Here is a 12,471-nt window from a genome sequence, read left to right as displayed (position 1 = left end):
GCCAACATGACGCAATCACGTACAGTTTCCAAACAATACTCAAGGAAAAGCCACGTTGACGGTCCAGACTGAAGTGTAGTCCACATTTTCAGTGCAGAAATAAGGCACGGTATTTTCTACAGACAGCTCGGATTCTCTCTCGCTTCAGACGTCAAGTCGGAGCCGGACATGTCATCACCGCAGCAGGAGAAAATGGAGACCAAAGGAGGACATCCACCTGCAGGTAAAGCTCTCACAGCAGCTGGGTTGTTTTTCAAAGCTTCCTTTAAAGTCGAAGGCCTCTGTGTTTGTGCACAATGCAGCAAGGAAATCACATGACTATGAATCATTCTTGTGCAGCAGCCACAGTGGCTCATGCTGCGCCATATTATTGTCCTGTTTTAGAAATCACTCCCAGTGGCATGTGATTTTTGTCAAACATCCCCTCTGGCTGTTGATCCGAGTGCGATCTTGTAGCAGATGACGTTGTCGTGACAGCTTATGTAAAGGCTTTATGCTTCTACTGTCACTGCATGTTGCTGACGTGTAGGTCAGCCGCTCAAGTATTGCGGACAGTTAAGGTGTACGTGGACGTGGGCAGTGGGCCACAGCAGCTGCATGAACCGATTGCACACTCAGATAACAGATGCCCCCTCAGCCTGAGATTAGTAAGAGGCCCAGTACACAGATACTGCTGTCTGTGCAGTACACGAACACTGAAACGTGTTACAATGCATTTATAAACTCTGCTTTTAGGACAATATAACCGTATCTTTCCCTCTGATCACAGTTCAAGGTTAGAGCCTTCGTAACATCTGTCCAGCAGCTGCCTGGGTTGAAAATCTAACCTATTGGCTACTACTGTAATTTGAGCTTGAAACCTTGAGCTTTAAATTGCGGGTCAGTCTTCCAAGTCAGTACCCAGTATGCCACACCCCATCAGCAAAACAAAAAAAAAGGTTTCAGTTTAGAGGAGACATAGATTCACAGGATTGTTGTTTTATTTTGTTGATGTTCATTTGGAAAGTTTTACTGTTTCTTATGTAGACAAATCTTGCAGACAAGAGAGTTTGGGACCCTCATTAAAACCATATTGATCATCAATGTATAAAACAAATATTAAAAAACAAAATAGATGAAAATGAGTTAAGCTATTTAAAAGCTCGAAATACAGTGGCCTGAATATGGGCCTCACAAAACCCTACCACGGTCTTTCTGTATCTACTATAAACAAGCATAAAAGTCTGTTTTCTAACTCAAAAAGAAAATTTACATTTTAAATTACTAGTAAAGGTGTAAGGTCCTAGCTGGGTTGCATTCACAACAAGCCTTCAGCATGTACTTAACTGTTGGCAGTGCAGTTTTCTACTCTTTGTCTCTCTGTCTATATTCAGAGTTAAACCTCAGGCCTCTGCACTAAGTCATTTGAGTTTTTTTTTTCATCTGAAATAATGGATACTTTCTAGGTTTTAATTGCAGCATTTCATTTTTTTGTATTTGCATACCAGTCATCTATACTCCACACCTGCAAGCTCTTGAAGTAAATGAGATATTTATGTAATCAGTGGTTGTGTGTAATTATGCCTTTTTTGTTGCAGTGAAGGCAGGAGGGATGAGGATAGTGCAGAAGCACCAGCCAACTCCTGCCCCGGAACCTCCACAGAAGGAGGATGAAGAGGAATATGTGAGCAGCAGGTAACGCACACGTAACGTACAGAAATCACTGAAGCCTTATTTACAATGGTTTGAAATGTATGTATGCCTTTACCTTTCCTATTTTTTGTTTTTGTTTTATTTATACGTTGGTCTTCTTAAAAAAAATCACAAGTGTGTTTGCTGATCTCAGCGGGAACATTGTAGAACCTACTGTTCAAAGACCCAAATACAAAGCAAATAATTATCGAACAGCCACTAATTCAGCGTGACCAAAAATAATAACTACTTGAGGTGATATAAAATGACTAGAAATAGGCCGTTGAACATTCATACGTTAACAAAATGACACAACACCTCCAAAAATAACTTTGAATAGATTTAAACGGACATCAAAAGTGTAGCCTTCACACATCGTTTATATTCTTTCTGATGTAAAAACCAAAGACACATTCTGCTTCTCCGTCTCTTTGTAATTCGGAGACACCCACACAAATGACACTCCATGCAAATGACCAGCGATTGAGCTGCTGTCACTTCCATGAGCCAGTACAGTGTGAGAATTCGCTGCAGACCTGTTGCGTTGACAGCTAATTCGGTAAACAACATAACGAGGGTATAATTACAGTGTTAACTTGCGCGGCCCATTCAGCTGTCACTATTGTTTGCTTCAAGCGGCCACGGTCTGCATGTTTTGCTCCTGCCTACGAGCGTGTTCAGTTCACGCTACCAGCATCTATTGTGTATACCGAGGTTACTCGGGTGTGCGATAGATGTGTTATAAGGTGTTTTTGTTTTTTGGCATAATTAACGTGTTTATGTTGCAGATCAGTTTTGTATCATTTGATAATTAGTTTTGCTCTTGAGCAAAACAGAGGTAGCACAGGTACAGTTATTTGATTTGTAAAGTGCAGATGCTCTATTGTTCCTTACAGTTAATTACTGTGGAGCAGACAAGATAGCATAATTAAAGAAGGGTCGATTTGGTTAATAGTGATGAGCCCTGCTGGAAACTGCATACACATCACAGGAGTGTACACAGCTGAAGGGGAGATCGTCACACAATAAAGTGATAATGTAATTGTTGATTGTTATATCTGATCTATAGTTAATGAACGCCCTGGGGCTCGAACAAAACCCATAGACATGTACAGTAGGAAGCATTGATGAAAAATTGACTCTTGGATCAATAGATCATTTTTAATATTATTTATTTATTTGGTCAGGGGGGAAAGCTAATTATTCAAATTCAACATGCCTTTTTTGCTGATTGGTGGCTGCGAGGGGAACCTCATTAACTTAGAAGTTAGAATAATTAAATAATCAAGAAAATATTTTAAAATTTCCATCAATTCCCATCTATTCTGCATTCAAGCTATTCAAAAAAAAAAAGAAAGACCTTTGCTGTACTTAATGAAAATTGTATAATCAGTAGAGAGAGGCAAATGCACACCTACTACCCACACGTGTGTCGGCCCGTCCGCTCTGTGAGCATTTGTACAGGTGGTGGTTTCACACCTGGTATCAGTTTGTGTGTGTGCAGTAGCGAGAGCTGATAAATGAACAGTGACGTGTGGTACACAGCAGTGATCAGGGTTCAAGAACAGCCAGCAAGTTATCTGCATGTATGTCACACATGCATCCTCACGCACACATTCAATTATACATCGCTGGCTATGCTTCACTTCACTTCATGTGCCAGGATAATTGGCAGTAATAGACAGAGCACCGTAACAGTCGAGTCTTACAGTACAGGCCTGTTCACAGTGTAATTTAAATGGGTTTTGAGTTTTCAATGACCTACATTTCTTAACCACCCAACTCTTCTATAACGTCACGGAAAAGTTAAGCATCCTAATAAAAAATCTTTTAAAAAAGGCATTTAAAACTTTGAACTTCAGCCAATAACTTACAGCAAGTAAAACTTAAGTGCAGACATAGGTCGGATGTATTTTCTTTGTTGTAGCCAGAGATTCAAATTAAGGGGGAAAAAATTGAAATATAAGTTCAAAGTTTGAAAAGAAATTGACTAAATGGGTTAACGTGTTGCCATTATATTTATTTTTGCTGTCTACCGAGGTTGAATAAATGAAGTGATTCTGTCTTTAAAAACTCCTGCTAATCTTTAACATCGTTGACCAAAGTTGAAAGGGGTCATTTGGTAACATATTGGAGGTTTTTGCCCTGTACAACTTATCAAACAGTTTTTATTTTTCCCTCCCAAGTATCAATCCTCTCATTCCCCACTCTTCGCTGCTTTTAAATCCCAGTGTTTTGCAGATTAAAGAGCTCCAGAGGTTATTTATACAGCTGACACTTAGTTCCACCGTCTATTTCCAGTGAAACAAAAGTAGAACTGGCTCCAACAGTTACCGCCACATAAAGACATGCAACGGAACTACACAGAGATAAAAAGCGAGAGAGAGCTGGAACAGTTGTTAGTCACTTTAAATAGCTTATGTATTTTGCTCTATCTGATATCTTGAACCTTAAACTGGATGCGTGATCAATAATTACCTTTTTGTCTGCGTCAATGTTTTTATGATTGGTGCAAAAAATAACCACCACACCTTTACTGTGGATGCAAACTGAAAAATACTCCAATTTCCAAGAACCCCATTTGTTTGTATGACATCTTTAAAACAGACATTATAAAACTCTAATAATAAGCTCTGCTGCTAAGGAAGCAAACAGTCACATTTTATAAACGTTTTATGAAAAGGGGATCTGTTTTAAAAAATAAAAGTATAAAGGAAATGTATTAGAAATTCCATTTCTGGGTCACATGGTGCATGACAGCAAGAACAGCTGTATCTAAGAGTTTGCACAGTCTTTGGGGAGTTGATCCGTAAACATGCAAGACTAAGTGAAACTAACGTTTTATTTCGACTGTAGGTGTAAATTTTAGTTCCAGTGGACTTTATATTTAGATCGGTGATGGACTGGGTAACTGACCAGGGTCTTTGCCACTCTCCCCCTAATGATGAATGAATGGATGAATACAATTACTGATTTATACAAATTGTTATTTTAAACTTCAACAAACTAAATGTGTCTTTATGAGTAATTATCTGTCAATTGTCTCTGAAGAGTACTTAGTCTCCCAGTGATTTATTTAGTCATGTACACGCTCATATATACACACACACACACACACACACGTACACATATCCATCTCCATGTGTCACACTGATGGACGTCTAGCAGGTGGCTACCGGGTAAATTCACATTAGCAGCAGCCAGTGAAGCGTCGTAGTCAGGGGAACACCTGCCGCACACAATCAGGCTGGAGATGGACAGATGGGGCGCGAAAGGAGAAATAGGTGGCTGGATGTGATGACGAGAAGACGGGAAAATATTATTGCTTTTTTTTTTTTTTTTTTTAGCAAAAAGTGCCGTGATAATAGGAACATGAGAAACCATTAATCAGATCTTGGGTGATAATGGATGAAGAGGTTTGTGTTGTTCTGAATCTGGATGAAGTCTAGAAAACAGAACGTCATGTTAGGCCTCAAACACCACCACACCAAAATCAACTACACTAAATAATATGGAAACAAAATGAGACCAAATGTGAACACACCCTGAACCCAGCACATCTGGAACGAATATAAAAAATAGATGTAATCTTCTGATTACTTCAGTTTTTCCATCCCTAGATATTAAATAAACCAAAGATCATTGACGTTGCCTGGACGTTGCCACACTGTCATTGGCCGGTACGAGCACATGGTGTCCACTAATATGGACAGTGGTTTCCATTATTTCCATAATTATGATTTTATAAATAAAATCATAATGATTGTAAATGTAAATCCTGTTATGTTATTAGAAGGTTTGAATGTACAGTTCAACTTCTGTGTGTGTGTGTGCTGATGGGAAGTTCTTACACCCACACTGCCCACAGGAGCTGTGGTTAAATGTACACCGAGCTGACAGATCATGGTAAAAAGTTGAGAGGTGCACAGGGAGGTGGACGATAGGGAGGAGGACAAGGAGGAGGAAAGACAGGCAACAGGCATATGTTTCTATAGCAACCGCTGCCGTGCCTCGGGCAACAAAATTCCAGTTTTCTTAAAGCAGACCAGAGATGGTAAATTATTGGTTAAAATAAATACAGAGAAGAAGAAAACAGACAAAAGAGTTCATGTTCAATTCAGTCTTTTGAGTTTTGCATACATTTGCAGTGTGGATTTCCTTCCTTTTTTTTCCTCCATTTTTCTCCTTTCCTCGTTTAACTGAGCACAAAGAAAGCTCCTCCCTGGGATCCCTTGCAGCTCTCTACTGCCCCCTGCAGGTTATTTTTTTAACATTTAACAATAGAACGTTTTACTCCCCAGTTATTTTTTTCTTTTTTTATATTATGTTAGTAATAGGACAGCGCCTCATGTGATAAATGATGTAGTGTGTACTGTTAAAAAGTATGCAGACATAATCAGCCCTTATTGTAAATTTGAAAATAAAAAGAATTAGAACTAATGATGCTGGCAAATACCTATTGGTTATGGTGGATATATTTAACATCTGATCAAAAAAAATGTACACGCAGCTACTTCTAGGAGTTGCTCACCTTGAAAAAAAGTCTGTCTAATAGGTTTATAGTGCTTCTTTATCTAGATGTTTCTTATCTGTCTGCTCTCTGTCACTTTGGCTTTAAAGCGAAGTTCCAGGAAGACAAAAAGGTTTCTTTTTTTCTATAAATTCACCCTGTCTTTGCAGTCGATATTTTAGGATTTATCTGAAGATTATACAATGGAGATGTACTTTTATCTGAACTGACAGCACAGACTAGTGGATGGAGTCCACACTGTCTCACTGTGTGAGCTCATACTAGCATGAGAATATTTCAGTGGGTTAGAACTCACTGTAGCTGATGGGCTGTAATCAAGAACAATTCTAATTTGACATGTTTGTATAGAAAAAAAAAGACATCAATGAGCTGATGAAATTTGTTTGTGTTAATAATTCAATGTCACATTTAAAGACATAAAAATCTGTGCGTCTGTCAGAGATTTATTTTGTTAGTTGAGAGTATGTAGCAGCCCTACTCCCCTGCAGATGGTGCTATGGTCACATTTTAAAGTCTGAAAATCTAATTTAGTCAGATTTCTTTTTTTAAAGAAAATCCAAAAACATTTAGCCTTGGAGACTGCATTCAGTCATTGTTAGCCCATGTGGAATGAGCACACAGAGTTTTGTCTTTATTTCCATGTCGTATAACCAATAAAATTAAAATGCCAGACAACATAACAAAAATCCTGGCTGTTGTATGCCTTGACTTTAATCAGCACCGATTTTAGACGATTTTATTCTTTGCACACTGTTTATATTACATGTGAGTTTAGGGGTCGTCTTTAAGTTGGACATCTTTGACTGTAGCTTTGAAGGTGCACTCTGGTCTTTAGCCGCAGGTGAATGTGCCATAAATTTAGACGTAGCTCATTTGTCATTTCAAGGTTCCACATTTTACCTGCCTTTCTTCTTGTGTCATTTCTGAGGTATTTCAGCTCTTTCTTTTCACACCCTCACCCCTCAGACCTGTTTCTTTCCCACTCTACTTTCCTTCTTTCCTAATGTTGAATTCTCCTGTCTTTGTCATCTTCTTCCTCTGTTAGTTTTTTTCATCTCCCACCTTCTTCCCTCTTTCCTCTGCACCTTTCCTCTCATCCAGCAGAGCCTCAGTGATTTGCCAGGATGAATGGTGGCTATTTAGGCTACTGGCAGGTCCATCCGAGTGTGTGTGTACTTGTGTGTTTGCGTCCGTGTGTGTTGGGGTGTGCGTGCATGCGTACAAAAAACTGTGAGTGTCTCTGTCAGTTGAAGGTGATTGTATTTTGGTCTTGTGTTACTTTCGGGGGTTTTAACACAGGTGGGTTAACATGTAAATGACCTGCATAGTTTTTGTTGTTATTGCAGACAAAATCACATTGACTTTAGCTGAAAACACATATGTACTTCTCCACATACCTGACTTTGAAAGATTTTGAACTGATCTTTTCTATTCTCTTGTTTTTCTGTAGTCCTCCAAAGGCCCCTGTCATTGTCTCTGGAGTGGTGACCAAGGTAAGGCACACAGTGACACAATTACCATTATTAGTAGCCTTGAAAATTGGATCATATTAATATCTGAGCCCTGCAAGAGGAAGGAAAAGTTCAGTCCTGACATAAAGCAGAAAAGTTTTCTTTTGTTTTTTTTAAAGAAAGAAAGCAACAGTGTGTGTCGAAACTGAAAACTGTATAAAACCATGAATCGGATCAAAATACAACAACTTTGTCGTACCTTCCTAATTGCCATATGGTGAGGATACAATAACTTGGCCCAAACACCCTGAACAGCTGTGACACCTAGTATTATTATCACAAAATGTGTTATTTTTAGCTAATAAAGGCATATTATAAACAGTGATGTTAGTGGTAGCAATAGCAGCGTGTTTTAGTCTGACAGTGTGTGTGTGTGCGGGTGTAAAGGAGGCCTCCACCGGCTGAGCAGTGCCGGTCCTGGCCCGATGTGTTTGTCTCTGTGTGTCAGACCGAGCAGATTGTTTGTGGAAGATTGTGGCGATAACAGCAAGGTGGCAGGCATCCCATTTATCCCCTGATCCTCCTGTAGCGTTCCCATTTGGCCCCTATCACAGCCATCACACCCAGAGGCAACCACTCCATAAAGCCCTTAGAAAAGCCCCCGGGGGAAAACTGTGAAACGTGTATATGGCACTGTGTGTGTGTGTGTGTGTGTGTGTGTGTGTGAGGTAGTGAGAGAGCGAAATGGCAGATCCTAGCCAAGTATTTTATACCTTAAATGGTTGACCGTCACTTCAGAGTGCTTGTGCATAACAAACATCATCAACATCAAGTAACAAAGGTAGACATTACAGTCTAGACAGTAGTTGCAGTGTTTTTACTATTTATTTCTTTCCTTTTTCAGAAGCCAGCGACAAAGTTTATCATGCATTGCTTTCAACAATAAACACCGACATCAACAAAGTTGTTGCGGTCCTACAGACGCCTGTAGAGAGATGTCTTCTAATTCTGTCCTATTAAAAATATGAAAACACAGTATGAAGCGTACAAAGACAATCTCTTAATGTCTGTTTATAGGGCGCTTAAGTAATTGAGTAAATACTCTCCACCCATGGGATGGACATGAGGATAATGTTTGACCTCCAGGGTAGAGACAGAGGACAATCGGAGGTCAGGTCGTTCTCAGCTGATACAGTTATCAGTGGAGTTGGCTTTAAATGAGAGACACCGCACTGTAAATGTCCACACACTCACACAAAAAACCCTACACATACTGAAAAGATTAGGGTCAAAGTTGGATGAGACAGGAAGGGCTTAGTTTTTTAGAGCTTTGATTGAATTGCTTATGTAACTTTCTGGGAAATCAGATTATGAGTCAACTTTATCTGCATCTGTGCAGCAACGTTCAGTGACGTCCAGACAGGAAAAAAAAAACAAAACTGTTAGCATAGTTTATATGACCTCTTTATTCTTAGTAGTTTTGTAGAAAGGGGGGGAAATTGTTTTTAAAAAAAGCCTTTATCTTGGAATGACAGATGAACGAATTATAAGTGCTCCATAAAGCTTAGTGTACTCTGGTGAGTTAATAGACACGAGAGAAACACACACTTTTTGACCAAAATCCAAAATATATACTGTACATATTAGTTTTTCTTCATCAGAGTGGATGATGTTCGACGATGAAACCTGCAGAATGTAACAGGATCTCATTTGATGCGTGAAGTCAATGCAACTAAACCAATTTCCGACTTCCTGTGACTAATGTCATGCTACGACTGTGTTTGTTCTGTTCAGGGGGATAAAGACTTCACCCCAGCTGCTGCCCAGGTGGCACACCAGAAGCCCCAGCCCTGTGTCCCCAAGCTGCCCCCGGCACAGCACATCAACCAGCACATCCACCAGCCCCGCAAGTGAGCCCAGGCAGCAGCGGCTCCACTAACTCCACCAGCCGGCCTTCCCAACGGAACACACAGGATCAAGATGTTTCCCCACCTGGCACAGATCTCTTTGTAAAAAAAAAAAAATTGACAGTAAATTTGTGAACTTGTGTCTTGTTGCATTGCACTTGCAAGTATTTTTATTCTTAAAAAAAGAAAACCAACCAATATAACCCTGCTAGAAAAATCTCTTTACTCCCTAACTGATGAAGTTAAACCTGCCCTTTGGTGTCCTGAGTAAAAACAGTTTACACAGTGAACAGTCTTAAGTTGGTGTGTAGGCTCTTTTCACTGGATGATTTCTCCGAGTCCTCAGTCTTTAATGTGAGTCTGTGAGGTAACTGTAACTTCACTGACCCAGCACCACCTGACCACAGAACAGCCAACCACAGCAATCAATAATCAGGCCAGCTCAACCCTTTAACCACATGATCTTCACACACCAAAAGAACCAATCAGCAAAAGAGGAGGTGGGCACGACATTAGTGATGTCACCACAAACCAGACACACGGAAAACAAATTATCTAAACGACCAGAATCAGTGGGATGTGACTGAGTCACTGACGCTGTTGCCAAAGTACACATGTACAGCATGGACCAGAGGCAGACAGAGAATTAACCAGTTATTATCCCAAGGCTGATGTTACCAGCAACACTGACAAGCATTCCTTTTGACCTGACCCTAATTGAACCGACTGTAAGTAAAACACGTTAATGAAATCTTCACCAGGAATTAAACAGAACATTCCCAACTGCATGTTTTTAATCCTATAACAAATTGGACCTGTTTCTTTCCCAGCTACTTGTCATAATTAACGTTTGGCTCCGACTTTGATTACTAATTTTTATATGTTGCTGCAGCTTTGCCTCACCAGGAAAAGTTTAATTTTAAATGTTAACTCATTCAAATGAAAACTCAACCTGATTAGTTTTAAAAGTTGCCTTCCCTGCAGTGCACACACACATACACACACCACCCTTTTACCCAATCACCTTTCCTCTTACACTCAAGTGTCATTTTTTCCAACAACAATGTTCAGGTTACCAGGAAAGAATGAACGTAATTAACGTTGCCATGGTCGAATGATCTCATGTGTTAATTTAATGATGTTTAAAAGAGTTCTATTTTTGTTTTCTCTATTCTTTTGTTCCATGAGAAAAATTGTTCAAATTGTACAAATCTGTAGTCATTAAGTGGACGTGGGTAGTAGGCGTGGTTGTCATAGTAAATAAAGATATAGACTATCTTGACAGAGTGCCTCGTTTCAGGTGGACTTTTTTCCTTATTTTGTCAAATTCATGGCTCCTGATAACTCAGCAGGATAATGTGAGCGGTATAGTTTTTGTCCCCGTTGTCGTCCTGATGGCTGTTGCCTCCTGCGGTGAAGTAGCAGCCTGCTCTAACAGATTAAGGGCTCAGCTGGTGTTGTCAAATGAAACAGAAGCATCTTTCCAAGAGGTGTCGACAGTTTTTGTCCCTTTGGCACAGGCGTGCACACACACTTCTGCACCAGGTGTCTTTGCATGTAATCCATTTTCACACCAACATCTGCACCAAGGTTTCCTGTCAGATTATGTTAGCCTGAAATCGGACAACGGTGGCTCATTGGGTACAGGAGTACGTCAGGAAAACTGAACTTTTTAGTTTGAAAAAAAAAAACGAGGAAATATCCTTGACTTTGTCTTTGGATGTACTCACTGTTGTTCCCTCACTGTGGCTCAACATCTTATAAATTATTATACCACATTCTAGACTGACTGGAAGAGCAGAGTTTGAAGGATGTTGCTAAAAAATTCTTTTGTTTATTTCCAATTGTACATTGTTTGACAAGTTTTCAGCCTTTTACCATTGTTTACAGTTGTAAAAAGCACTTGTCTTGATGGACAACTAGACTGTCTTAGTTCCTTGAAGACGTCTCACCTCTCTTCCAAGTGGCTTGTTCAGTTCTAACCAACTGCTGGAGAATTCTGGTATCTAACCTCCGAGTGGCTGAATATGTGTTGTTGCAGTAAAACAGAGGAGGTGACATGATGACATGACATGATGGAATCTGAAGTCTCCCATCTACAGACAATGTCCTGAGTTCCCTCCCTAAAAAACTCAACAACACAGACAAGCTCTGTGGTGATACCAACCTCCCAGGGTTCTCTGAACTGACGGAGCCTTTTAGATGAGAGGTGAAACGTCTTCAGGAAACTAAGACAGTCCAGTTGCCCTCCACATACTGTAACTGCTTTGGATAAGAAGACCAGGATGACTGAGAGCCGGCATAGACAAAAGGTTGTTTTGGTTTCTTTTTGCCTTTTTATTGTTTAAGTTTTTTGCAAACAGTTACCTCTCCCAGTCGGTCTGACCCCAAAATTGTTTACTTTTTGAATTTTCTTTCAACACCATAAAACAGGGAAGGTTACGTCACCTGTCCCCACAGCAGCGACCTGCACTTTATCACATGACCCTGAAGTACACACCACTATCTACCCCAGCCATGTGGACATCACGGACATTAAAACTGGCCGCAACTAGTTGATACTGAACATTGCTCTGAGGTGAGAGCGGAGGGAAAGTTGTTTGACTCAGGTCAGGAGCATTTTGGATGTGTCTCTGGTCATATTGATAAGGTGGCACAGCTGAGATTACACTGACAGCGTGGCTCCACATATCAATCTTGATCCTCCTGCAGCTGCTATTTCTAATAGCCATTGCAGCCTTCCCACAAAAGCAAGACTAATACTCTGTAGGCACTGTTTTATAGATAGAAAAAAGTGTTTTTGCTGCCCCTTCAGTGTCAACTAAAGTATTACATCACTGTACTTCACTTAAATCAGGTTGAAACAAACTTTTTGTGTACTAAACTAGTAATATCTACAAAGTTTATCAAA

The 12,471-nt window shown here is 40.0% G+C and overlaps 1 protein-coding gene across 1 annotated transcript; it reads left to right on the top strand.

The window, feature by feature from the left end:
* dap (death-associated protein) lies at positions 1-10,847 on the top strand. Its single transcript, XM_008307472.2, has 4 exons — positions 1-223; positions 1,578-1,674; positions 7,653-7,695; positions 9,448-10,847. Exons 1-4 carry the CDS (start codon positions 169-171, stop codon positions 9,565-9,567), a joined length of 315 nt encoding a protein of 104 aa, XP_008305694.1. The 5' UTR covers positions 1-168; the 3' UTR covers positions 9,568-10,847.
* The last annotated feature ends 1,624 nt before the right edge of the window (positions 10,848-12,471 follow it).

Source organism: Cynoglossus semilaevis, chromosome 3, assembly GCF_000523025.1.
Source record: "Cynoglossus semilaevis isolate Cse_v1.0 chromosome 3, Cse_v1.0, whole genome shotgun sequence".
Classification (NCBI taxonomy): Eukaryota; Metazoa; Chordata; class Actinopteri; order Pleuronectiformes; family Cynoglossidae; genus Cynoglossus; species Cynoglossus semilaevis.
Note: the sequence above shows the minus strand (reverse complement) of the source record. Positions and strands in the feature narration are given on the sequence as shown.

What these genes read in the sequence shown, in the direction of transcription:
- dap (XM_008307472.2), top strand. Translation starts at nt 169, where the DNA reads ATGTCATCACCGCAGCAGGAGAAAATGGAGACCAAAGGAGGACATCCA. An exon ending in AGGAGGACATCCACCTGCAG is followed by an intron (nt 224 to 1,577) that starts GTAAAGCTCTCA and finishes TTTTTGTTGCAG; the next exon opens with TGAAGGCAGGAGGGATGAGG. An exon ending in GAGGAATATGTGAGCAGCAG is followed by an intron (nt 1,675 to 7,652) that starts GTAACGCACACG and finishes GTTTTTCTGTAG; the next exon opens with TCCTCCAAAGGCCCCTGTCA.